General features: G+C 37.2%; 1 protein-coding gene across 1 annotated transcript in view; it reads left to right on the top strand.

Annotated features, from left to right (window-relative positions):
- LOC122812791 (regulator of G-protein signaling 1-like) overlaps positions 1 to 19,824 on the top strand; it is a gene marked incomplete at its 5' end in the record, with an annotated part of 98,651 nt that extends 78,827 nt beyond the window's left edge. Inside the window, one exon of the mRNA XM_044084853.1 lies at positions 18,367 to 19,824. Within this exon, the coding sequence (XP_043940788.1) occupies positions 18,367 to 18,543 (177 nt within the window). The remainder of the gene's footprint in view (positions 1 to 18,366) is intronic.
- Positions 19,825 to 26,500: the final 6,676 nt, after the last annotated feature.

The following is a 26,500-nucleotide window of genomic DNA, read 5'->3' as shown; positions in this document are numbered from 1 at the left end:
CAAAATTTGATCAGTCTTTGTATGATCTCTCAGCTCATCAAGTCTCGTGGTAGAAAAATGACACACTTCCATGACATCAAAGTCAAAATTCTCTGCATCAAGTTCTTCCGTAGTATTTCTGGGTGATATGGATAAGGTATCAGCCACATAAAAAAGTTTACCCTTTGTATAGACCATTTTGAAATTGCACTTTTTCAATTTGAGCATCATTCTTTCTAGTCTTGCTGGAATGGAATGCATGGGCTTCTCTAAAATAGTAACTAGAGGTCGATGCTCAGTTTCTGTCTGGATTGCTTGGCTATACATATAATAATGGAACTTGAAACATGCAAACACAATTGCCAAAAGTTCCTTCTTAATTTGAGAATACCGCATCTCAGTTTGGGTAAGAGTTTTAGATGCATAGGCAACAGGTCTGCCCTCTTGAAAAATAACTGCACCAAGAATGAACTTTGAAGCAACACAGGAAAGAACTACTGGTTTGTGGATATCATAGTGTCTTAATATAGGTGGGTTAGCAATTTGCTGCTTGAGGTTATTGAACACCCTCTGGTGTTGTTCTAACCATGACTATGCAACATTTTTTGCATGTCAGCTCTCTTAAAGGTGCTGATAACTCAATAAAGTCAGGGATAAATTTGCCCAAATAGTTAACCATATCAAGGCAACGTTGTAGAGCTTTGACATTGTCTGGAGCTAGCATCTCAAGAATGGCTGCTTGTTTAGAAGGATCTGGTCATAAGCCTATACTGGTAAATAAATGACCTACATAAGTATCTTCTGGTAATCTGAATTTGCACTTCAGAGGATTGAGCTTTAAATTCACTTCACACGCTCTGTTCAGAACTTTCCTGAGGTTTCTGTCATGCTCTGCTTCACCATTACCTCCAACCAGTAAATCATCAATTGTTATTGCACATGAGTAGCCTGAAATAAATGTGCTCCATTGCACACTGAAAGAATTCACTGGCAGAATTTATTCCAAAAGGCATGCTGAGGAATATGTATCTACCAAATGGGGTACAGAATGTAGTCAGTAGTAAAGATCCATGATCAAGCAACATTTCTCATAATAAACTCTTTGCATCTAAGACAGAACAAACTGTGGCATTTGGCATGAGAGTTGCAATTTTCTCGACTGTACACATAGGATGATGAGGTATTTTTAATGCCTTGTTCAAATCTCTTGGGTCAATGCATATTCAGATTTCAGTTGGTTCTGTGGTTGGACAAATCGCACCTTTCTGCACCATTTTGTCTAACTGGACCTTAACTTTGTCCTGCATGGCTATTGTACATCTCCTTGCTGGTCTGACCACTGGACTGACCTCTGGGTCTACTTTCATGGAGTACACAACTGGAAGTTTGCTTAGCTTGTCATCAAACACATCAGCATACTCTGAGAAAATAGTATCACTGAAACTGGAACTGGGACATGTGCTTACATGATGTACTTTATTGTAAAAGAAAGCAGTTTAATTCTTAAACTGTCTCTGAGACCTAATAATGACTGTAAGTGTCTTTGGACTACATAAAATTGCAAGCTGTAACTGTTCCCAGCTGAATAACATGACAGCACTACTGAGCCTCTGGTTTGAATCTCTTCATATCCATAAGCAACAAGTTTCACACAATTAACCAAATTACGTTGCTCACCTCTGTCACCTTCTGCTGACATTACATTACACTTTGAACCAGTGTCTACTTTGAGCTCTGTAGGTTTACCTTTGATTAGGACAGTACAAAATACTTTGTTCTTTGCCAACAAATCTACTGCATTAACCTTTTCACCGACCACTAATACACCATCTATATAGAAAGTAGGGTTGCAGGTCTCTTGATAATCAACTCACTTTTTTGAGTGACCTTTCTTAATAACTGAATGAGGTTTGCTTGATTTACAAAACATTTGAAAATTATTCCATTTTTTTCCACTTGTGGCACTGTTGACCAAATGCTAAGCACTTTTCTCTTTTAAACTCATGGGTGGCTCCACAATTACAATAGTTAACAATAAGAGTTGACTTGTTTTGCTGCCTCACTCTTATACTGAACTGAGCATGCTCCTTTAATTGAACAAATCTTGGAACTTGCCAAAAACCTCCGGGATTTCCTTGCCACACCTACAGGAGTTGCTGCTGCCATGAGCTTAGGCCTCTTTCTGCTTACGTTGTATGCTGTCTACATTTCCTCTAGTAGGTGTTGAAACCATGCTCTTATCACTTGTAAGCATACTTGTGTGCCTTTCTGTGAGCCCATGGATTTAAAAAATCTCTATGGCTTTGCTTAATGTTAAATCACTGTCATGAAGCAAAATCTTTCTCACTGCAGCACTATTAACACCACACACAAGCCTGTCCTTTATTAACTCATCTTTCAAGTCACCAAATCTGCATGTTTTAGCCTTGTTTCTCAAGTCAGTGATATAAGCTGCAAAAGTTTCACCTGGTTTTTGGTGTCTTGTGTAAAATAAGTGCCTCTCTAATGTAACATTTGTCTGGGGGTTGCACATTTCTCTAAATTTATGTTTTAAGCACTCAGTGTCGTCCCTTGATTCAGCTAGTACCACAGTAGGATGGTTTGTTCCCTCTCTTCCATATACTTCTATTGCATACACAAATGAATGCTCTCTTTCAATAGCTTCTGACCCAGCTAAGTTAAGCAAAATGAATGCCCTTGTATGTGCATCTTTGTCAGAAAAAAATGTGTGTGTGAAAAGATCATATTCCTGCTCAAATACTCTCCAGTTCACTGCTATATAATGGTCAAACACAAGTGGACTTGGTCTGTGAAATGCCTCTGCCATATTAACACACAGTAGTGAAGGTGCTTGAGATCATGTACATATACAAATATATATACCAGAACTTTTAATTATGCCCTATAGCACAACAAACTCTGAAATAACTGTACTTTGCCAAATATGTCTTTGTACCACAAAAACACTCTGAAATCACTGTATTTCATGAAACCACTCCTTATCACTGTAAGAAATATTTTGAAATGACTGCACTTTGTGAATAAACTGTACACAATGGAAAAAGCTCAGAGTATAAAACACTTTGAGATGAATGTACTTTGCAAATAAACTGTATACAGCACAAGAACCTTTCAAATGGCTGTACTTTGTGAAATACCTCAGCACAGTGTAAGAAGTACTCTGAAATGGCATCTTTCTGTGAAATAAATGCACACAGCACAAGAACATTTTTGAAATGGCTGTACTTTGACTGTACTTTGCAATATAACTGCACTTTGTACATAGCAAACTCTTTGAAATAATTACACTGTAATAAAGCACACACTCTGCAAACACTTTGCATACTCTGAGATATTTTCAAACTACTCTAGTTAATGCTTTGAATGGCTTCAGTCAATGCAAAATAGTAGTTTGTGCACAAACACAGTCTTTTAATAAAAAACATGCAGTCACCTTGATCTTTAAGCTTAATTTTGCCCTTTTATTGTACTTGTTATGCCTTTTTAATCTCTTATCATGCTCATTATACTTTTCTTGTGCCTGTTTTACTTTAAGCATGCTCATTATGCAAACCAAAGTTAATTCTGAGCCTCATATGAATAGTTTTGCAAGTTTTATCAAATACCGTGGTTTTGAACATTTCATTGAATTATTAATATGATTTGTGCCTTTTGTTTGATTAATAATATGTTTTTTGTCACCCATTTGATTAATAATGTGTTTTGTCCTTTATACATGTGCTGTTTCATTTTCTTTGCCAAATAAATCATTTGTGCACTTTTCTTTACCTTTATCTCATTTCTGGTCCTTTTTCATTTGTCTGTGCTCCATTTCACTCAACTTGCTTTATCTGTCTTCACCTTCAACTCTGCACCTCATGGCTCCTACCAGTAACTCTCTGAATCCCAGTTCTGACACCATGTTGTTTGTCTGGTCAGGATAAAACAAACTTTCATGTGTTCTGTTCAAGCAGCTTTATTACACACAAACACATCAGAAATGAGGCGTTGTAACTTAAACTTAAATAAACTTATAAATAGACTGACTACTTCATTCATACATGTTAACACTCTGGCTGTTCTTTCAAAATGGCACTGCTGCCTGCACATGCTCAGTATTTACATGCACGTGCTACATCTGGGAATGCTTCCTAAAGGTACATACACAAGCTCTGATCTACAGAAGGCACTTTTGTTTCACTGTCACACAAGCTTAGCAAGTGCAACACAAAGTCTCTAACTTTTAAATGTCTCTAATTTTGCCTAATGAAACTAACTCTTACCTTTCATCTAGCCATGATATTTGTAGAATGCCCCTGATTTTGCCTCATATTTTTACCTTCTACATCCCCTGTAAAACTTTTGAATTTCTAGTAATAACTATTATTTTAAAAACTAATGTCAGATATTAGTTTCTTAAAAAAGTTATGCCAATGCAAAACCCGTTTTGTTAATTAATAAACTTACTGCACTCTTGAGTGTGCAGTACTAACATGATATTTACTAACAACAAAAAAACAGAGAAAAGAAACCCAGTCTACTAGTGCAGGAAGTACAAACTTTATATCATCAAGTGATAAGAGTGGTGATGCAAAGACAGGAAGCACTGCCCTCATAAGTACAAGGAGATCCAACATCTGAGAACAGAAATAAAAGTGAAATAAAACAACAGAATATCTAGTTAACTGGATTTGCAGAATGTGTAATCATCCTGTTATCACAGAAGAAAGATAAAGACTGCAGATATGTCTAAAAATGTTTCCACATGATCTTTAAACTGAATTATTTTTTAAATTTTAAGAAATTCAGCTGAAGTTGGAGGTCCTGAGTTTATCCAATTTCTGCTAATGGATTTCCTAGCATAAGCTAAAATGCTCAACAATAATGGATGTATTTTTAATTGGGAAATAAGTGGTATAAAATCATATTTTCAGAAGATTATTTGAGCAAAATTTTAAATCTTTTTTGGACTACAGTACAAGATTTAGCAACATAATCATGAGTCAAGATTGTATTTGAATCATTAAATAAATCATGTTCATTTTGGTATATATATTTCCAAAAATTAACTTTAAAATCCATTTTGTAGTCTAAGAAAAGGTATAATCTGCTAAAATGATTGTATTGCTATAAAACAACTTTTCATAAATATTGTATACATTTGGGAGGATCAGTTGATCGTGAATATCATATTGAATATAGCTTTGTTTGTAACTACTCTTTAATATTTTGAACAAATAACCAGTCCTCATTTTTAATTAAATCATATTCATTTAAAATGGCACCAGTTAACAAAGAACTTTTAAGATGGTTATAACCACCAATAAGACCTTTAGTTTTCCAGTTACTTGATTTTACCTTATTAGTCCCTTCAATTAAACCTTTAGTAGTGCAAAATGAAAATAATAAACATATCAATTTCTTAATGTCTAAATGTTTAAATATAAATTGTCTAACATACTTGTAAATAGTGTTAATGTGTGAAACCTCTGCCTGATTATCGATATTATACTTCAAAATGTTGGATGTGATAATCAACATTGTGTTGTTAGAACTTGTTACTGGATAATCAAAATCTTGAAGTTTCTACTCATTTATTAAAAAACTAAGTGTACGTTTTCCCAGATTGCCTTATATGAGACATCTAAACAGTTTGTGATAATGTTACAAATAGAGGCTAAAAAGTAAGTCTCAACATCCAGAAATTTTAGACCTCCCTTCCATGATCTTACATGGTAAGCATAGTCTACTTGTTTGTTTTGGATAGTATAGAAAGTTAATAGTTAATTTTTGATAATCATTAATTGTTTTTATCTGGTATGAGAGTTGTGGTTTGAATTATATATAATAATTTAGGAAATAAAACCATTTTAATAAAATATAATTTGTCTGCAAATAAATAAAAGAATGTATTGCAATTAGCCATATCAATTAATGATTTTTTTCATAGTGTGATATTTTGATATCCGCTAAACTATGTAGCATCAAAATTCCTAATAACTTAAATTCATTATCATTATTTTAAACAGATCTACCAGATGTCTATCATTTATTTGATTTCAAGTAATGATTTTGTTTTATCTTCATTAAAAGTTAAGCTTGAAACTAATTTGAAATATTTCATTAATGAGTCTAAATAAACAGCCTATTTGTCAATATTAGCTAAAGTCAAGAGTATATCTTCAAACAGTAAAATTTTCAGTTATAACTTTGAGTTATTGAAATGCCAGATGTATTAGTATATAACTGCTTCTACAAGTGGTTCCATTGCCAGAGCAAATAATGGAGTAATAAAGAACAACCCTGTCTGATGCCTCTCCTAATGTTAATTTCTTGAGATAAGATAGAACAAATTTTAACACGAGCAACAAAGTCAGAATAAAGATTTCTACTTAAATTGACAAACATATCAGAAAAGCCAAAAACTTCTGTTATAGCAACAGATAATCCTGATTTATAGAATCATGCTTTGTCTGTATCTAAACTAATAAGTGCATCATCATTTTTTTGAATTGCCATAATCTGATAAAGTTAATATTTTTTAAATGTTATCCTGCATCTGTCTCTTCAAAATGAAACCAGTCTAACTGTAATTAATTAGATCTAGTATGTATATTTTAATATTTGTACAAAAATAGAAGCAAATAATTTAGAATCATTATTTAAAAGAGAAATATGTTGATAATTAATGCACTGCAAAGAGCCTTTATCTTGTTTTAGTGTTGGGGAAATAAAAGAATATTTCTAAGGGGATTAAACTAAATTATTGGACATTTAGATGTGTTTTATGTGAAATTTGAAGAAAAAACAAAGAATGATTTTTACAAAGTTTAGGGAATATTCCATCTATACCTGGTGTTTTTTTTTTAGTTTAAACTTAATATTCATTAAATGTATGGGTTTATATAAAATCTTCAGCCTTCACCCTTCTGTTTCAAATTATTCTTTATGATATTATTATTGTTCAAGAAGTTAAAATAACATATTTATATCTTTTAACTGGGATACTATTAGAACTTTGTTTATTTTAATATATTCTGAATTATTGTAAAATATCTGAAACCACTGTTATTTATTTTCAGATGTTCTAATACCTTGCATTTGAGTTGATCTTGTAATTTTTTGACCTTCTAATAAGATTATGCATTCATTTAGCATTCATCACAAAGGAATTACGATTACTTTTTTCCTAAAGCAATCACAATTTTATGATTTTAAACTTTGCTGACAATTATGTTCTATTTTTTAACAGTTTCTTTAACTGTTTTAGCTTCCTTTTGGAATTTTATTTAGGAAATTTCAATGTAACTTGTATTTCTAATAATCTTTGTTCCATTCTTTCATTTTGTTTTTGCACCAGTCTAAGATTTTCCTTAAATATAAGATTTAAAACTATCCCTTTACCACATTTCAGTATCACAGGATAGCTTCCCATTGCATCCTAGCAGAGCAACATGTTCACTATCCATAGCTCTATGTCAAGTTTATATGTTGTAGCATCATGCAGGGACAGAACTGTTGTTGTAGGCCCTTCATCAGCAGGGATGATGGATACTAGAAAAAGATAAAAGCAACTTAGCTTTCCATGATTATGTATGGTGTCAGATGGTAGTGGACATGATTTCAGTTGGTGGCCATAATAGGCATTCCTCTAGATCTGGTGATAGGTCAAAAACATGATCACACATGCCCTCCAGAAGGCCCATGCCACTGCACAGGATGGGTGGGGTTTGCTATAAGAGGCCGGCCTGACAACATGCAGATATTATTTTTTTCACCTGTCCAGGAAACCAGAAAGGCTTCAATACCTGGCAGAGGTCTAGATGTGGGAGCAAATCTGAATGTACCTGCCTACATCTTTTCTGGTGATGCACCAAAATGGTACTACCTTATGTCAGTAACACAGTTTAGAGGCCCAAAATTACCATAAGTAGACCCATATTAAATGCAGACTCAACAGCATGGCACTCAAGGTTTGTGTGTTTACATTCTTTGTGGGGCAGTAATGGCGCATCAATGGGTGGGAAGATTGTCACATATTAGTGAAGTGACAGACTGGGGTTGATCTTTCACAGGTGTTGCAGTTATAGGGTCTTCTTCTATGGATCAGGGCATGGCTGATGTCAGTGCTGCATTTAATTCAGATCAAAGGATCATAGAATCATAGGAGTTTACTAGGGTATTGACACGGAGGTCATTTCAAGCCTAGCCATTTCATCCCAATGTGATGTCATACCATATATAGTCTAGTCAGTACCTAAGACTGTACTTAGTAATGACTGTCCATGTTCAGGAAGGTTGCGGGAGCTATTCCCAGTAAGAATTTATGGTGTCCCATCCACTCGCCCAGGTTCCTTTTCAACAGTGTAATAGAAGTGCTCTGCCATATATGAATTGGCAGCCTATTCCACAACAAGGAATTCTCCAAAATCCCTCTCCAGCTTAAACATACAAATTACAGATCTTGTCAAGTTCTCCAAAGCTAATTATGAAGCAAAATAACCTCCCTAGCTAAGGATAATCACAAGGCAATCTTTAACTATGTCTCAAATCTAAAAGGAAATACCCCGCTATGAGCTGAACTGAGTTTAGACTAAACCACTCATATTCAACCAGAGGTAATGGCCAACCTGCTAGCTGACAGATTTGGAGCAAACTTCATCCCTCCATCCCCACCAGACATCCCCCAGAGTATACCTGCCAGCACTCTTCAGCCTATTATATTACGACAGCAGATCATATTGGCACTCTAAAAGGTCAAAAATATAGTTATGCATTACTACTGGGCCCCTGATACCCATTCTATACACTTATACATTACTACTGGGCCACTGACACACATTTTATACACTATGCATTACTACTGGGCCCCTGATACCCATGTTATACACTTATGCATTACTGCTGGGTACTGACACCCATTTTATACACTTATGCATTACTACTGGGGTGCTGACACCCATTTTATGCACTTATGCATTATTACTGGGCCACTAACACTCATATTTATACACTTATGCATTACTACTAGGCAGCTAACACCCATTTTATACAATTATGCATTACTACTGGGTCGGTGACACCCATTTTATACACATGCATTACTACTGGGCTCCTAATACCCATTCTATACACTTATGCATTACTACTCAGCCCACACTCTTCTGTGGAAGGACCACCCTTCACTCCTCTTATTGGATCTCTATTGAAATGTTAACACTTGTAATGCTGAGTGCTGACATACTAAAAAAAAGACCAAAATTGCAGGAGAAGGGTGAACATCAAACATTGATCTGCTCATTTATATTTCTTTTCTGCAGTGGCAAGCCTCCCATTATCCCCTGGTGTGGAGGCCAAGCCATTCACTCCCCCTGAACTTATATATACCAACTCTGAGATCACCCTACTCTATGAATCATACCTCAGAGAAAAGGGAATATTACAACAGGGAATATTCTGAGACATGGTCATATTAAACTTGGTATATGCAAGCCCATTTTTCTGCTACTCAGTCTTTGTATTTTAGGACTCACAGAAGTGAGTCGCAACATTTCAAATGGTTACTCTCGATTCTCTGGCCATATCATGCGTTTTAGTCCATATTCTTAACAAACCCCACACCCACCTTTCAATGCATTGCCAATTCCTGTTATTGTGTACCTCCCCTCCTGTTCATATAATGAATACTGTGACCTGCTCTCACATATGTGAGTGCGGTATTACGTGAGACAGCTTTAATCTTTTATGTGTCTAATCTGTCTTATAATATTGCATCAGATATTGCCCCTTTGCCAGTGCAACAGCATATTACATCTGCTTCTGTTTTGCATGGTCTTCCTCTGCAGATGGTTGTCCCAACAGATCTTCCCTGTCACTTTCTCTGCCACAGGTTTTGGTCTGTCTTGTCTTTCAATGCCAATCCCCTGCTCTAGCTGCCTCTATACAGTTATGCTGTGCAGCATTGCAAATTCATGAAATATTTTGTTGCAGATCTCAGGGCTATGCTGCAGTATGCCACAAGAGATATTCATGCAACAAAAGCGTGCCTTCATCTGTCTGAATACATGCTTGGCAATAAATCAAGCCTGTGACTGTGTGGAGTTGTAAAGTGTTTCTACCATGCTCTGTGGTTTTGGGATCAGCTGCACTAGCATAGCTCCTGGGCATATCTGTCATCATCAATAAGATGTCCCTGTGGGAAGCCATTGAGTACAAATTATTGGTATAGACTGGGCATGTGCCAGATGGTGGAAATATGAAAACTGCCTGAATGGAACACATGAACACTGTATATGATAATCTGTGTATTGCATGGAAACTGTGAGTTGATGGAGAAGAGACAGATCTGGTTGATATACTATATTGTTCATGTGGAATAGGCTGGGCCCTGATATCAATGGATGCTTCTAAGTGCACTTGCATCTCAGGGAACAGGATTTTTCATAGAGTACCTACACAGAGTGGTTTCTATTCTCTGTGGTCTTGGGCAATCAGATATGCTTCTGCACATGTTGCAGTATCAAGTCAAGTAATTGGTGTAGTACTAGTGAAACGGATGACTGAGAGACATCCACTATGTCACCTGATTGTTGCTGGAGGGTAACAGTAGTGAAAATAGTCTAACACTACTTTAGTGTCCACAGGGATCAGTATTTCATACAGTCTATGAAATTCTATATAATGATGGCACATACTCTATGGTATTTTTTTTCATATTGCAGCAGTCAACTGTGTCCCTGTAATGGAGCTGATGGTATGTTAGGTAGAACTGGATCCATTTGTGACACCGAGGGTGACAGTATTGTCCATCATGGAAACTGACAATCAGAGCAAAATCTAACATTTGATACCTTGCTACAACAACTGCAATAATTAGCATTGCAGTGCAGTGAAATCTCTTTCCACACTCACAGAGAAATCCCAACATATAAACTCCCTGGTGGCTGTGATTGATCACATAATTTTTAAACATTTCATTATTATACTACCATATTGTTTTCCCTCATTTCCATTTGCAATGTGGCTCCCATCATGGTCACTGGAATAAGATGCACAGTATCCACTGTTTGCATAATGACACCACCTGAGTCTCTGAATCTGCCCCCCTCTGCATGCCTCAGCTCTTTGTGCAGTTTCAGCTAATGCATTCTGCTACTTGTTTCTGAATTCTGCAGAATATATGATATAGCTATTCAATCATCCTCAGCATAAGTGGCTAGAATGTAAAAAAAGAGAACGTCAGCAGTGGTCATTTAAAAAAAATAGGTACTTTTGAATTAAGGCTGTTACCAAGAACCACTTCGTTATCTAGGAACATTGACATGATTTACTCACAAAGGGTACAGTTCATTGACTCATGCTTTATTCTAGTGAAAAAAATGTAACATAAGTTTGTAAACTACATAATGATAGCAAGAATATAACTGTCTGTATAGTTTAGCAAATTTAAAATGCTGTTCTCCATCTTTTGAAAAATGCTGTAAAGACGTGTATCTTTGCCTTTCAAATGCTAGTGTCACTCTGTCTATTACTGTTGTTTGTACATTGGAGCCTTTCAACCCAGGTCTTTTCTGATAATGGACCCTGTAACCAGTTGGACTTTCCCAGTAATCAAAAGTAATAAATAACTAAATAAATAAATGTGCATGGATTATCAGTGCTTATTACATTGGTACATGTCAGTGCAGGTGCACAGGCAATGTTCTTGGATTACCGTGGCTTATTATGTTGGCACATGCTAGTGCAGATACCTGGGAAACATCCAAGGATTAAAAATGCTTTTTTACATTAGTACATGCAAGACCAGATACCTAGACAATGTCCATGGATTGCCCGTGCTTATTACATTGGTACATAGTCTGTAGATACCCAGGTAACATCCATGGATTAGCAGTGTTTATTCCTTTGGTACATGCAAGTCCTGATACCCAGATAATGTCCATGGATTGCCCATCTGTATTACATTGGTACATATGAGTCTGTAGATACCCAGGTAATATCCATGGACTAGCAGTGTTTATTCCATTAGTACATGGAAATGTAGATTTCCAGGTAATGTCCATTGATTGCAAATGCTTTCTACATTGGTACATGCAAGTGCAGATACCCAGATAATGTCCATGGATTAACAGTGCTTATTTTATTGGTACATTCTAGTGCAGAAACTTGATCTATTATACTGTGCATGGCTTTCTATTCAATGCAGACATAAAGCAAAACATATGATTAAAATACTAATGTAATAGCTATAATATATGGCTTCATCTTATTGTTTAATAAAGATTGATCAAATAGTCATAATATGTATAACACATCATAGAACAGCTTGGGTGACAGGATAGAAAGTTTTGAGCATCTCAATGATTTGAATATGATAAACTCAGATGCTAACTTTCACAAGAGGAGATATTTTAGAGCACCTTTAATCTCTGGAAAATTGGGAGGTAACATAGCAAAAAGCAATGCAAGACATCATTACCTTTCAGAAAATGTGATGAATTTATTAGATTTACAACTGAAGTAGTGAGGGCAAACACAACCAGCATAAAGTAGCGGCAGAATAATTCTAAGAAAATTAAGAAGTGAAGGCCAGGTGCCATCTCCAGTGATGTAGAGAACTAAATCCCTTATTATAGCCTAGGCAGCCTGGGTTGGATTGGTGTCTCGGCATTTGACAAAGCTGGTAAGGAATGATGGAAAACCCACCCAGGAGGGTGGTTGAGCCAGCAGTTCCTCAGAGAAGGGGCAAAGATAAAACCAAGTGCCCTGAGGCCAGGGATTACACTTGACAGACCAATGCCTGTCAGTAGCCATCAATGTCTGTGCAAACGTATGCTTTCAGTACAAAGTATGCTTTGTACCGCAAGAATGGAGGACTGCAGTGGTTATCCCACAGCACAAAGCTGAACAATCAACTAGAAACTAACTTATTAGTCTGACTAGTCTAATATGCAAATCCTTGGAATGAATTATCATGGAAGTTATCAACAAGGACATTGTCAACCATCAGACACTGGACTCAACCCAGTCTGGCTTTGTCAGGGGGAAGTTCATGCCTACTAAACCCGGTTGATTTAATTGAACTTGGTATAAACCCCTACAGAACTATCTAGATTAACAGCTGACTGACAAACAGGACCCAGGAACTCAGGAATGGTGAGATCATGCAGACCAGTCACCAGAGGGGTACCTCAGGGATCCATGTTCCTCCTAAGGTCAAGTGCCTTTGGCTGACCAAGTTTGCAGATGATTGCAAACTTGGAGCTATCATAGATTCCCCCCAAGACACAAGCATCTTACAAAAGGGCCTAATACAGACAAATGACTAGTGCCAATGTCACAGACTAAAACTCAATGCTAAGACATACATTATAGTGCCATTTTGGACAACTGCAACCTAGGCTAATTACTGCATCGATAAGACATCCCCAAGAGTTGACACAGTAGTCAGGGATCTGGGAATATATATATATATATATATATATATATATATATATATATATATATATATATATATATATAGTAGAAATCTAACCTTTGACCAGCATGTGGCCATGATAGTAAGAAAGCCATTCTATATCACCCAACTTATAAGTAAGGGCATGTTATCCAGGTCTAAGGAAGTCATAGTGCCACTTTATTTGGCCCTTGTCAGACCCATCATTGAGTAAAATATTATCTCTGACATACACCTGTCAAAACATATGCAACAGTTGGAAAGCCTACATAGGTTCTTACCAGGAGAATCCAGGGTATAAACACATTTTCCTATATGGATTACTTTAAAACCCTATCTTTATATCTGACCTCCTACATGTTACCGAGAGGCATACATGGCATCCTTGGATCCAGTTCAGATGGATTTTTTGCATATCCACAAAATGAACAGCACCATTGCCACTAGGTCCAAGGATTTAAACATTGCTTGTGACATAAATAGGACATGATGTTGAGACAAACATGTCTCAGAGAATTCCCATGCTCTGGAACAGGCACCCCATTCATGTGATGCAGAGAGCATCCCTAACTCTAGTTAAGTATAGCCTTGACCAATGGATGGGAAATCAAAAATTCACCCCAGGTCTGGCTGCCTTGTCTCTGATAAAGATGCAGACAGTAACTAAGTCCAAACTAACATACTCTCCGACATAACCTCTATAATCTTCCCAACATACTTACTAATAAATGCCCATGATACATAGGCACAATTGAGCTGGATTGCATAGCTAGGTTTATAAAGGTTGTAGTGTCTGATAGCCTAGTATAGATGTACCTATAATTCTCATGCTATTCATTTTGTGGACATGCAGAAGGTCCATCAGAATGTGATCTAAAGATGCCTTGTATGCCAGGGATATATTGTTTGTCAGTAGTATGTAGGAAACACAATATAGAGTCAGGGGGTTTGAGGTGATCTGCATAAGACACGCTGTTTATGCCCTGTATTCTTTTTGTAATGAACCTGTGTGAGTGTTCCGGTTTTTGCATGGGCTTGGTCATGTGCATACCAGATGGGGAGTTCTCCTGGTCATGTGCGTACCACATGGGGAGTTCTCCTGGTCATGTGCATACCACATGGGGAGTTCTCCTGGTCATGTGCATACCACATGGGGAGTTCTCCTGGTCATGTGCATACCACATGGGGAGTTCTCCTGGTCATGTGCATACCACATGGGGAGTTCTCCTTCCTCCTCTTCCCTAGTTGCTGAAAAGTTTGCCAGAATATCTTTCAGGATATCAAAAATTTATTCTGCATTGCCTCTTTGTACACATTCCACACCTGGCCTTTGCTTCTGCAACTACCACAGTTGCTGTCTTTCTGGCTAGTCAGTATCTGTTACTCACATCGGAAGACTTTACCCCAGCTACCACTGCATACATGGCCTATTTCTGTAACATGATGCCATACCTTACAAATGATGACCCACTGGTGGGTTCTAAGTTTACTGTCATGAAAAGCAGTGGCCATCTTTTACCACAGCTCTTTTATAACACCTCAGCTACTGAAATCCTAAAATTAATTTGTCCTTCATGTCCTTGGCCTTCAGGGGTACATAGGAGAAGCTCCTCTAGATGCATCAGTTGAAGTTGTCATATAGAATAGCACTGAATCGGCTGTCACAAGTTACCATATCTAGTAGTTTAGTAGTTTAGGCTTCCCAGGCATGTTCAGTCATTACTCCAACTGTCAAACCCAGGTTATAATAGGACTACAAAATACACTATAGACCTTTTATCCAAGATATTTTGGTGCAAAGATTACTTATGAGCTTCCTGGCATTCAGACAATATATCACAAAAGCCTTGTATGGTACTTCCTCAATTTGCACAGTTAAAAACAAAGAAGAGGGAAATGTTAATCCAACATCCAGGGTCACTAACAGTATTCTCATTTTAAGTTGGGCATTGTCAATTATGTCTAATGAGGGAAAGGTTGTCTACACAATGTGACAAAATTGCACTTTTTAAATTTAATTTAAACATATTTTAGTACACCACATATTAGTGAGTGTAATCTCTTGCTGAAGGAGTTAGACTTGCAATGACTCCTATGATTTAGTTGTCTTGATTCATTGTCTGAAGATTAGAACAGTAAATATTGAACAAAAGAGGTCACAGTACTAAGGCCTGTAGGACACCACTGGTCACCTTCATACTCACCGATGAGGCACCTACCACTTGCATTTTGTGGCTTCTGTCACTTAGTTTTCTATCCATTATACCACATAAGGATCTATCTGAAATGCAATAAAGTGCACTAACTGTGCTAGCATGGGGGTGGTATTAAATGCTTTGGCCAGGTCAATGTATACCAGGTGGACAACATAAATGCGTCAACCTGTGTTACATTTTTGAAGACGTCAACCAAATTCATTAGACAGAGTCTACCCTGGACAAAGCCAAAATGCTGTGAGTCTAGTCTGATTAGATTTTTGATATCATAGTTTATCAGGTCTGTGATTATTTGTCCCATGACTTTGGCAATGACAGTTCTTAGGCTGACTACCCTATAATTCTAGGGGTCAGTGGTGGGGACACCCTTATGGACTGGCATCACTATTAATGTGGGCCATGCCTCAGGGACAGAACCAGTGTCTAAACTCAAATAAATATTTTATGTAGTGGCCCTGCTAGGGCTTCTTTAGTACTGTTTATTAAACAGCCAGGTGCATTATTAGGTCCCGTGGAAGAAGTATTTTTAGTCTTGGACAGTATCTTCAGTACATGTTTCTTAATTATGTTGGGGGGATATTCAGAGATAAGGCATTTCTGGGGCAACTGTCATAATGAATTTGTTAGTATGCTGGCAATGTCTACTAGGTCTGCTGAGATAGTTGTCAGCCAATACAGTGAAGGAATGTTACCATGCAGGGACGGAAGGGGCATTGGTACTGGAACAATATCACTAACTCTATCCTGGACAGTGTATGAGTTTATGCAAAATAGTCTTTGCCAGTTTTCAATTTTTCAGTTATGGTAGGAACAATTGTACTGAAAGGCGTTGAACTCAATCTCATGTGGGTGAAATCCAGCAGTGCCAGTGATTACAACTCTGGTCTGAATCTGTACATTGTAAAACTTATTTGGATGTACAATGTGTTAGTGACTACCCAAGGTAGCAGTGTACCTTTACTCAAAAGTATTAAGGCTAGCCATCTCCTCACATATTATTTGTTGGTCAGCTGTGTACATCATGAAATCGTAGCTTCTGTCAGTCACATCTTAGCAAGTAGTATTACTACAGGTCATGAGACTGCGGATATCATAGAGTAGGCGATTCTGTGTGAAATTTGTTTTTTGAACTGTCCCATTTCCATTAAATGCTATACTCTTCTGAACACAATACATTAATAGCAATTGGTATAAATTATGTATTAAATTAACATAAAAAGCATCTGAATACATAATCTGTATTATTTATTGTCAAGCATTGTATTTAGATTTCATGAGAAATTGCCATTTAAATAATGTTTCTGGATCTCTTCTTTTTAAATATTTATACTCATGGGGATTTAAATTAATCAGAATTAAAACAATATCATAATGCATCATAATATTAAACATCCATGAAGGATATAACATTTGTGAAATATTCTATCAGGTCAGGAAAACTGTTCACAGAATTTTTAACTTTTAACTTTTATGAATACAACTTCAAGTAAAATCTTTGAAGCATACCTTGGAAGTGTCCAGATTTTGGAGGGATGCCCCTGATTTGTTCTCAGACTTTTGCTCTATTCCTCCTAAAATCAGAAAGTACACCCTCCTCCCAACAGCTGCTCATCAGCTGTCACCATCTCCTCTCCTCTCCTCATTCACTTGGTCAACTGCCTACACTAACCACGCCTTGACTCAACCTGACCCACATCTGCGGCTGATGAGAAGATGATGGATGCTGATACAACATCATAGTGCTGCCAGGAAGCTTATTTTAATTCCCCCACCCACCCTGTGGTGATTTGCAAATTCTGCAGTTGTTGACTGCAGAAGAAGGAGGCGCACTTCCATATATGCCCAGTCTCACAAAAAGCAATATACTGTTTGGAGAACTATGCTTTCCAGGATCATAATGTTATTACTGCAGCAAGACTAGGCAATGCAGCACCCCCCCCCCCCAAGTTAAGGTGAGCCCACACTGGCTGTTCATTTCCATCATCTCTAACCTTGTCCTTACAATGCCCATATTGCTAGTTGAACGGATCTATTTTGTATAATCATCTTTTTAAAAAAAATTAATTTCATATGATCAAGTTCATCTGGTCAACTGCTTACAAAGTAGAACATCCCCAAAATAGCACAAATAGCATTTATGTATGGGAAAATCCCCTGCTCCCCCCACCACCCTGCTAATTATATACACCAATGCCAAGATCACATTAGAGTGGGGAAAAGGGCATATTCCCTGATCCTACTACACCATGGTCTCAGTGCAATTTATTCCCCTTTTTAAACAGTCAGTCACATGGTCCTGACCATATGAAATTTGACTTTTTTAAAAAGTAGGTCGTATAAAACAGACTCAGTTGAACACAGGTTGCCTAGGGTGCAATAAAAGGTTTATCTCTCTGTACCAAGTGGCTGGGTAAAATTTGAAATTACTCTGAGACGTTCTAGGTTAATCATATGCACATTTAACCTGTTTCCATAATTTGGAACCTTTTCTGCTAAACATTTTTTCTTTGTTTATATTTCTGGAGGTGAAAGTTGAAAGATATACTATGAAATCCAATAGAGTCTCAGAAATTTAAAAGAAGGTCTGTAAATCCATAGAACGTACACTGCACAACTTTTTTTGATAACGCATACTTAGCTTGACAGATAATTGATTACGTTTGATATCATTTTGGTGTACTGTTTATGGTTGCACCTATCTTATTTATTTTTCAGATTAACATTGACTTTCACACACGGAAGGAGATTACTGACAATCTGCATCAACCATCCATTAGCATTTTTGAAAATGCTCAGAAAATTGTCTATAGTCATATGGAAAGAGATTCTTACCCAAGATTTCTGAAATCAGATATTTACAAAGCAATTGCAGAAAAAAGTAAAGCCAAGTAATAATGCTTGTTAAATTGTTTAAGCAGAATACTTTTGATTCTAGTAAAACAAAATAAAATTAACATTCATATTTCCTGAAGATTTATATTTCATTATGTGTTTAAGAAATCAACCATATTGTCATCATAAGCTTAAAAAGTCAACATTATCATATATAAGCTGTGCCTTACATGAAATCAAATAAATGTATGTTTTTGTGTAAAGAAAACTGGAAACAAAACATATGCTTTACAGTCAGAATAGGAGGTTGTAACAGTTTCTGCCCGTGTGTTTTCTTGGCTTGAACCATATGCTTACTTTCAACCGCTAACTAATAAATGTGCTTGTGGAATGTTGTGAACTTGTTTGATTTAACAGAGTAGGTCTGCTGAAAGTCTTAAAATATAATAAAAAAATAAGAGGAAAAGTTAAGTAAAATGGCTGCAGTGAACCAAGAAATGATAGCTGTTTGTTAACTAAAATGAGCTCTGATCCAAAAATTTAAAAAAAATAAATGCTGTAAACATGCTACTGATTTTTAATACAATGATAACAGTGAAATAGATGGAATTTATTACGTCCAAAATAGTATAGTAATTTGCATATATCGTTTTCTTAGTTTGCTGCTAATATTTAGGAATATAATTAAGAATATAATTAAGAACGTCATGAAAACAGCATAGCTGATATAGAAAGAATGGCTGTTATGTGGTGAATTGTCATTGCAATGCATACATTTTAGGTTTAAATCACTGTGTTATGAGGTGTTAGGAACCATAATACACCAGTTTAGAAATGCTGCACAAGACTAATAATACACATTTATGTTATTACCATTATTATTATTATTGCTATTATTATTATTATTATTTCCTGTTTATACATTTTCAGTAATTTTTGTAGGTGCACATTAAACACAAATGTAATATTTATGCCCTTTTTATTTAAATAACTGAATGTTTCCTTCCACAAGCAATTCCTTGTTGAAGACATTATTATGTTATCTGCTCAAATTTCTTCATTTAGCAAATATTTATTAGGAACATTAATTAATTAATTAATGCATGTCTTCTAACATTCAGAACTGTGTAAATATGTGTTCATTATTTATTCGTCAAACCATGAATCTAGAATTGTAAAGCAAGGGCATAGAGCAGGGAATAATTGATCTACTAAATGCATCATTGATAACAGTGTCTTTAATGAAAGCACAATATGATCTAAGTAAGCCTTTAATGTATAGGGACTTCATTTTCTTAAAGAAATATGTAAGTATCATAATATATGTTCTGTTAAAAAAATAAAAATATTGTCAGAATGTCTTTTTCAGATTGTTTTGCTTGAAATACTTTTGTTTATACATTATATCTGTGCTAACTGATCATTCATCTATAAAATTGTTAAACACTCATTCATTTGTGAAATATGATTAATGGCTGTTAAAACATTTTTTTTTGTAAAGTTGCCAGTTTGATCTCATATCCTCTTAGCAAGGTTACTATCAGGATCCAATTAAACCTGTCACCTGATGCCACTAAGGGTAATGATTTTCTAATTATTGCTTTTTATATTATTAAATATTAACTGAGTGGTACATTCTCTTCCTTTTAAACTGCTCTTCCAGTTCTTATCTGGAAATTCAGGATTCTAAGTAGTTAAAATAAAAAGTTAATTTTTTTACAAATGCTATGGAACAAATTGTTACCACTCCCACAAGAGGGGAAAACATACTGGACCTGATCATCACCAACATGGGGACTTTACGCTCCAGACCAGAAGTGTATCCCTCACTGGTAAGATCAGACCATAAACTAATCTCACTGGATATTCACATCCCGACCCCACCTCCTTCCCAGAAAACCACAGTGAAAAACTTCTCTAAAGCAAATTTCACACTCCGCAAAACCGAGGTGGAATCCTTCAAAGCCCCCGGGCCTGTGGAAAATACAGTCCAGACCACAGAATCCTTTATAAATGCATTCTATGAACACCTTCAGGAATGCATGGATCATGCGATCCCAAATAAAACCAAGACTCAATCCTTCAAAGGCAGACATCCTGTCTGGTGGACCCCAGCCATAAACAAATTATACAATAGAAGGAGGAAGCTACTAAATGATAGAGCAAAACCCAAAAAGGGAAGGCATCACTGATCAGTATTAGCAAAAAACTACGGGCACTCATAAAATTGTCTAAGGCCAGCTTCGAGAGAAAAATTGCACAGGACACTAAGGATAGTCACAAGGCTTTCTTTAGTTATGTTAGGAACCTGGGTGGGAATTCCCAGATATGCTCAGAATTAGTCCAAAATGACAAAAAATACACTGAACCCACAGACATTGCCAAAATCCTAGCTGACAGGTTCAGCACAAACTTCTCCCCCTCCTCCCCACCAAAAGGGCAAATATCTATCCCAGCAGAGTGCTGCCCCCCTGACATCTCAGATGCTCAGGTAAGAGCCGCCCTCTCCAAACCAAAAAACACAGCATCAATGGGACCAGATGGTGTCCCAGGCTGCATCCTACATGAACTCCAAGAAGAGCTAAACCAAAACATAAAACTACTGTTCAATCTCAGCCTTACTACAGGATATGTGCCCAAAGAGTGGTGTACAGCAACAGTGGTCCTTCTCCATAAAGGTGGTGCCTCAGTGGATCCTGGAAACTATTGCCCAATAAGCCTGACTAGCTTGATCTGCAAAGCTATGGAAAGGATCATCATGGACCTCATAAATAAAGATATTGGGGACCTACAGACACTGGATCCTACCCAGTTTGGCTTTGTTAAGGGCAGATCCTGCCTCTTAAACCTGGTTGATTTCTTTGAAACAGTCACCAAGGCCATTGACGAGGGGAAGGTGGTCCACACAGCCTACCTGGACCTCGCAAAAGCCTTGAATAGAATACCCCGCTCGGGCATTATAGATAAGCTCACCAGCTTAAATATAAACCCCTATGTCACTAGATGGATTGCAAACTGGCTCAAGGACAGAACCCACATGGTTAGAATTGCTGGAGCCATGTCAGACTCCAAAGCAGTTACAAGTGGTGTCCCACAAGGCTCAGTCCAGGGACCTCTCTTGTTCGGTATATATTTCTCGGAGGTACAGGCCAACACAGAAGGACTGTGGCTGACCAAGTTTGCAGATGACTGCAAACTGGGCACCATAATCGACTCTCCAGCTGACACAAGCATCCTCCAAAAGGGCCTCATAGAAACAGACAACTGATGCCAGAGCCATGGCCTCAAGCTAAATGCCAAAAAGTGTATAGTCATCCCCTTTGGCAAAAACAAAGTGCCCACAAATTACCACATAGGTGGTAATCCATTAAGTACAGAAGAAGTAATTAGGGACCTGGGGACCCAAGTTGATAGCAATCTTTCATTTGACAACCACGTGGCCAAAGTGGTTAGAAAAACATTTTATATAGCCCACCTAATCATGAAGGGATTCACATCTAGATCAGGGGAGGTCATCGTGCCTCTTTACTCATCCCTCATCAGGCCCATAATTGAGTACAATGCCCCTTTTGGGATGTACCTTACCAGACACCTGCAGCAACTGGAAAGACCCCAAAAGTACCTCACCAAGAGGATCAAAGGGCTCAAACAGATGCCATATGCTGCCCGATTAAAGAAACTCCAGCTCTACTCAGTGGCATACCGCCTGTTCAGAGGCGATCTGTGCCTGACATATAAAGCCATGTCCAACCCGGAATTAATGGACATGCTGCACCACAGAAAATCCAAATCCCATCAAGCTATGCGCTCGAGAGACTTGAACCTCAGCACTGAAATAAATAGGACATGCTGGAGGGACAGATTCATAACCCAGAGGCTCCCTTCACTCTGGAATAAAATCCCAGTCCAGGTTAGGCAGAGTACCTCATTGACTCTCTTCAAGAGGAATCTTGATGAGTGGATGGGAGATCGTAGGTTTACCCTGGGTATCACTTTTGTGTCACTGTTAGACAGAGGCACAGTATACTAACCTCGAAAAAGGGCATAGCAAAATAAATTTAAAATGGGTGGCAAAAGCCAAACACATTCTGGCTAGGCTTATAAATGCCCTAGGGCAGATAGCCTAGTATGAACCTATGAACCTATGAACTATAAAAATGGTATATTTATAAGCTGTTTCATCCCTCACAACAGGACTTATGAAAGAGTAAAATGGATTTAGTACAACATTTTTTCTGGGGGGTTTTTTGTTCCCGAAATTAAGAGCCACCATAGAAGTGGTAACTGATACTTTCAAATGCATGAAGGAGTTTTATCATAAAAGAAATCCAAATATTTAGTCATATTAAATGTTTTAATCACAGTGCTTGAGCAAATAATAGCACATTGCCAAACAGTCTGCTAATAGATAACATATAGTACAAATTATTTTTTTCTTCTACATTACATCTCCTACCATAATCATTGCACTTATTAAACAGATGTCACCAATTCTATGTAGAGAAATAAATGTTTTATGTTTTAATTTCCATATGAAATTTTCCAAAGTAAAGGAAACAGTTTCTCAAGTGACCCTAATATGATATTCTAATCTATATCAATAAAATGTTGATAGCAAATCTACATGATGACCCTTGACCTTTCCCCCACTGTTTATGATTGTGTAATTAGTATTTCTAAGGTAGGCAGTGCAGGGGTCCTTCCACCCCATGGAGATGCAAGGAGGTTTGGCATTTTCAAACAAATCGTTGTTTATCACTGAAAGTAGCTTACAGTGATGAGGATTCATAACAATGGCAAATGGACTGATTGTTGTCAGTGAATCAACATGATTCCAAATATCTGAGCACACATTTTTGAAGAATTTCAGTACAATATTCATATATTTGGAGTTTGCAAGCACAATTTTATTTATTTATTTTATTTTATATTTGTTGACTGGGATAGTCCAACTGGGCTGACAAGTCCTTTTTCAGTGAAGGCCCAGGGAGAAAAGCTCCACAATCAATACAATTGAAAATACACAATAGAGTTTACAAATAACAGAAAAAGTATTTTTCACAATGGAGTAAGAATAAAAAGCTATGCAATTATGGCAGTAGAGCAATATGAACACACGTATTAGTATACCATTAAGGTTTCTATGCAAACATAATTTGTAGTATACCATTAAGGTTTCTATGCAAACATAATTTGTAGTATACCATTAAGGTTTCTATGCAAACATAATTTGTAGTATACCATTAAGGTTTCTATGCAAACATAAGTTGTATTATACCATTAAGGTTTCTATGCAAACACGAGTTGTAGTATCTCATGTAGTTCCTAAGTATCTTCATTTACTAATAGAGGGGGGGGATTTCAAATTTAGTAAAGAAAGATAAACAGGTTGCTGACATGAATAAAACTACCAGTTACAGGAGAGGTAAAAGAAGGCAGTAAAGTGCTATGTTGAAAACAAGTAGAAGATAGTGCTGCAGAGACAAATGTAGTAGGCTGATAGAGCACAGGCTGGGAATAGTAAGAGCGTCTATGAGGGGTGAGAGCAGTAACAGGACAAGACTATACTCAAACAAGTAGTTATTTAATATCCACAATGTTTTATTATCTATAATATATATAGATGGATCTGATATTTTAGAATATGTTTCTTCAATAAAGCTTTATGTACCTATTTCAATTTGCCTATAGATGGCATAGAATAAAAATCACTAATCAAAAGTCCTAACCTTCCATATTATCATGACCTAGGTTTGAAGGCAACTTTATTTATTTTATTTATTTTACATTTCTTTACCAGAATGGTCTGACTAGGGCAGTGCCCATTTTCAGCGGAGGCCTGGGGAGAAAAGGTCTAGCTTATGCTTACATAGAAAGTCATCACATCAAGTAATAGAAATTATAGACAGAAAATGAGTGTTAACACATTTACAGGATAAAAATTTAAAAACAAAAATATATACATAACATATATAACTGTATAACTTTATATGTGGGTACCAAAGGGACATTATAAGTATTTTACTTAATTGTTTGATAAGAGTCGTGTTCAGCTGTGTGGACATACTTTGAATTATGTATAATAATGTTGGCAATAATCACTTTGGTCAGACTCAGTGTATCTTCAAATGTAAAAAAAAAATCTTATTCCAACTTAAGTCAATCACTTTGAAATCTTTAATAAGAGTGTTATAATTAATAATTTCTTCTAACCCTGAGTTCATTATCACAGTGCATCGATGTACATACATATGTGCAAGTACCACAGACACTATATTCAGACTCCAGCAGATACTACTGTGATTCACAGACATGAATTGTGGTATTATTTGGAGGTCCCTTTTTCTTAAAAGTCACACAGAAGTACCTGGAATTCTCATGTATACCCAATGCTATTGCACATGTGAGTACCACCCATACCCAATGCTATTGCATATGGGAGTGACTCCCATACCCAATGCTATTGCACATGGGAGTGACTCCAATCTCTCTCTCTCTCTCTCTCTCTCTCTCTCTCTCTCTCTCTCTTTCTATCTCTCCTTGCCATTACACATTATGTGGTACAACGGGCAATCAGTGCCTTTCAGTGCTCATTGTTTCTGTAGCCATTATGGGTTTTACAGGCTCATGTTCCTTGCCCAAGGCCTAACCTTCCTCAGAGGGTGCACCACACACACACACACATTCACATGCATACATTCATTCACACCTAGGGCCAGTTAAGAGTGTCCAGTCTATCTCCTGCATATATTTGGAATGTGATAGGAAACCAGAGCACCTGGAGGAAATCTACATGAACTCAGGGAGGACATGCAAACTCAGCATATAAGGTACCTCAGTGAGAATCAAACTGGAGCACCTCTTGCTGTGAGGAGACAATACTAACCCCTACACCACTGGAGCACCCAGTGCCTCCCATACTCCACGTTATTGCACTTGTGAGTGCCTGCCATACTCAATGTTGTTGCACATAGGAGAGACTCCCATACCGAATGCTATTGCACATTGGAGTTCCTCCCATACCAAATGCTATTGCATTTGAGAGTGACTCCCATACCGAATGCTATTGCACATTGGAGTTCCTCCCATACCCAATGCTATTGCACATGAGAGTGCCTCCCATTCCCAATGCTATTGCACATGGGACTGACTCCCATATCCAATGCTATTGCACATAGGAGTGCCTCCCATACCCAATGCTATTGCAGATGGGAGTGCCTCCCATACCCAGTGCTATTGCACATGGGACTGACTCCCATATCCAATGCTATTGCACATGGGAGTGCCTCTCATTCCCAATGCTATTGCACATGGGTGTGCCTCCCATACCCAATGCTATTGCACATGAGTGCCTCCCATTCCCAATGCTATTGCACATGGGACTGACTCCCATATCCAATGCTATTGCACATAGGAGTACCTCCCATATCCAATGCCATTACACATGGAAGTGCCTCCCATACCCAATGCTATTGCACATGGGACTGACTTCCATACCCAATGCTATTGCACATAGGAGTGCATGCCATACCCAATGCTATTTGCTCAATGGAGTTACTCCCATTGTGTGTAACTTGACACAACAACAGTACACAGCAGCATGATATGAGGTGACAGATTACCATAATGTATGCCTTTGGAATCGGGTATGTGTAGCTACATGTATATATTCACCTGCTGCCTTACATTGTCACACTGTGCTCTGCCATCCTCGGTGTATAAGATCCTTAAGTGAATCAAAGTTGGTACGCTTGAGGTGAACCACAGTCATTATCATATTATAACAGTGACAAGATCTTGTGCTGCATGGGCTACTATATGTGGGAGCACACCAGAGTCATTGCGCAGGGGTGTCATTTAGGTTTGAGTGTACCACAGCAGACTCCATTTTGCGCAAATAATTTTCTTCTGTTTAGTATTAGTGTTGAAATACTATTTTGTTTTTACTGCTGTTAGTATGTTGTTCAGCACTGTGTGTTAAGATATGTGTAAGATGTTTCTCTGTTTTTTTTAACCA

Source organism: Protopterus annectens, chromosome 10.part0, assembly GCF_019279795.1.
Source record: "Protopterus annectens isolate FY-2018-M chromosome 10.part0, PAN1.0, whole genome shotgun sequence".
NCBI lineage: Eukaryota > Metazoa > Chordata > Ceratodontiformes > Protopteridae > Protopterus > Protopterus annectens.
Note: the sequence above shows the minus strand (reverse complement) of the source record. Positions and strands in the feature narration are given on the sequence as shown.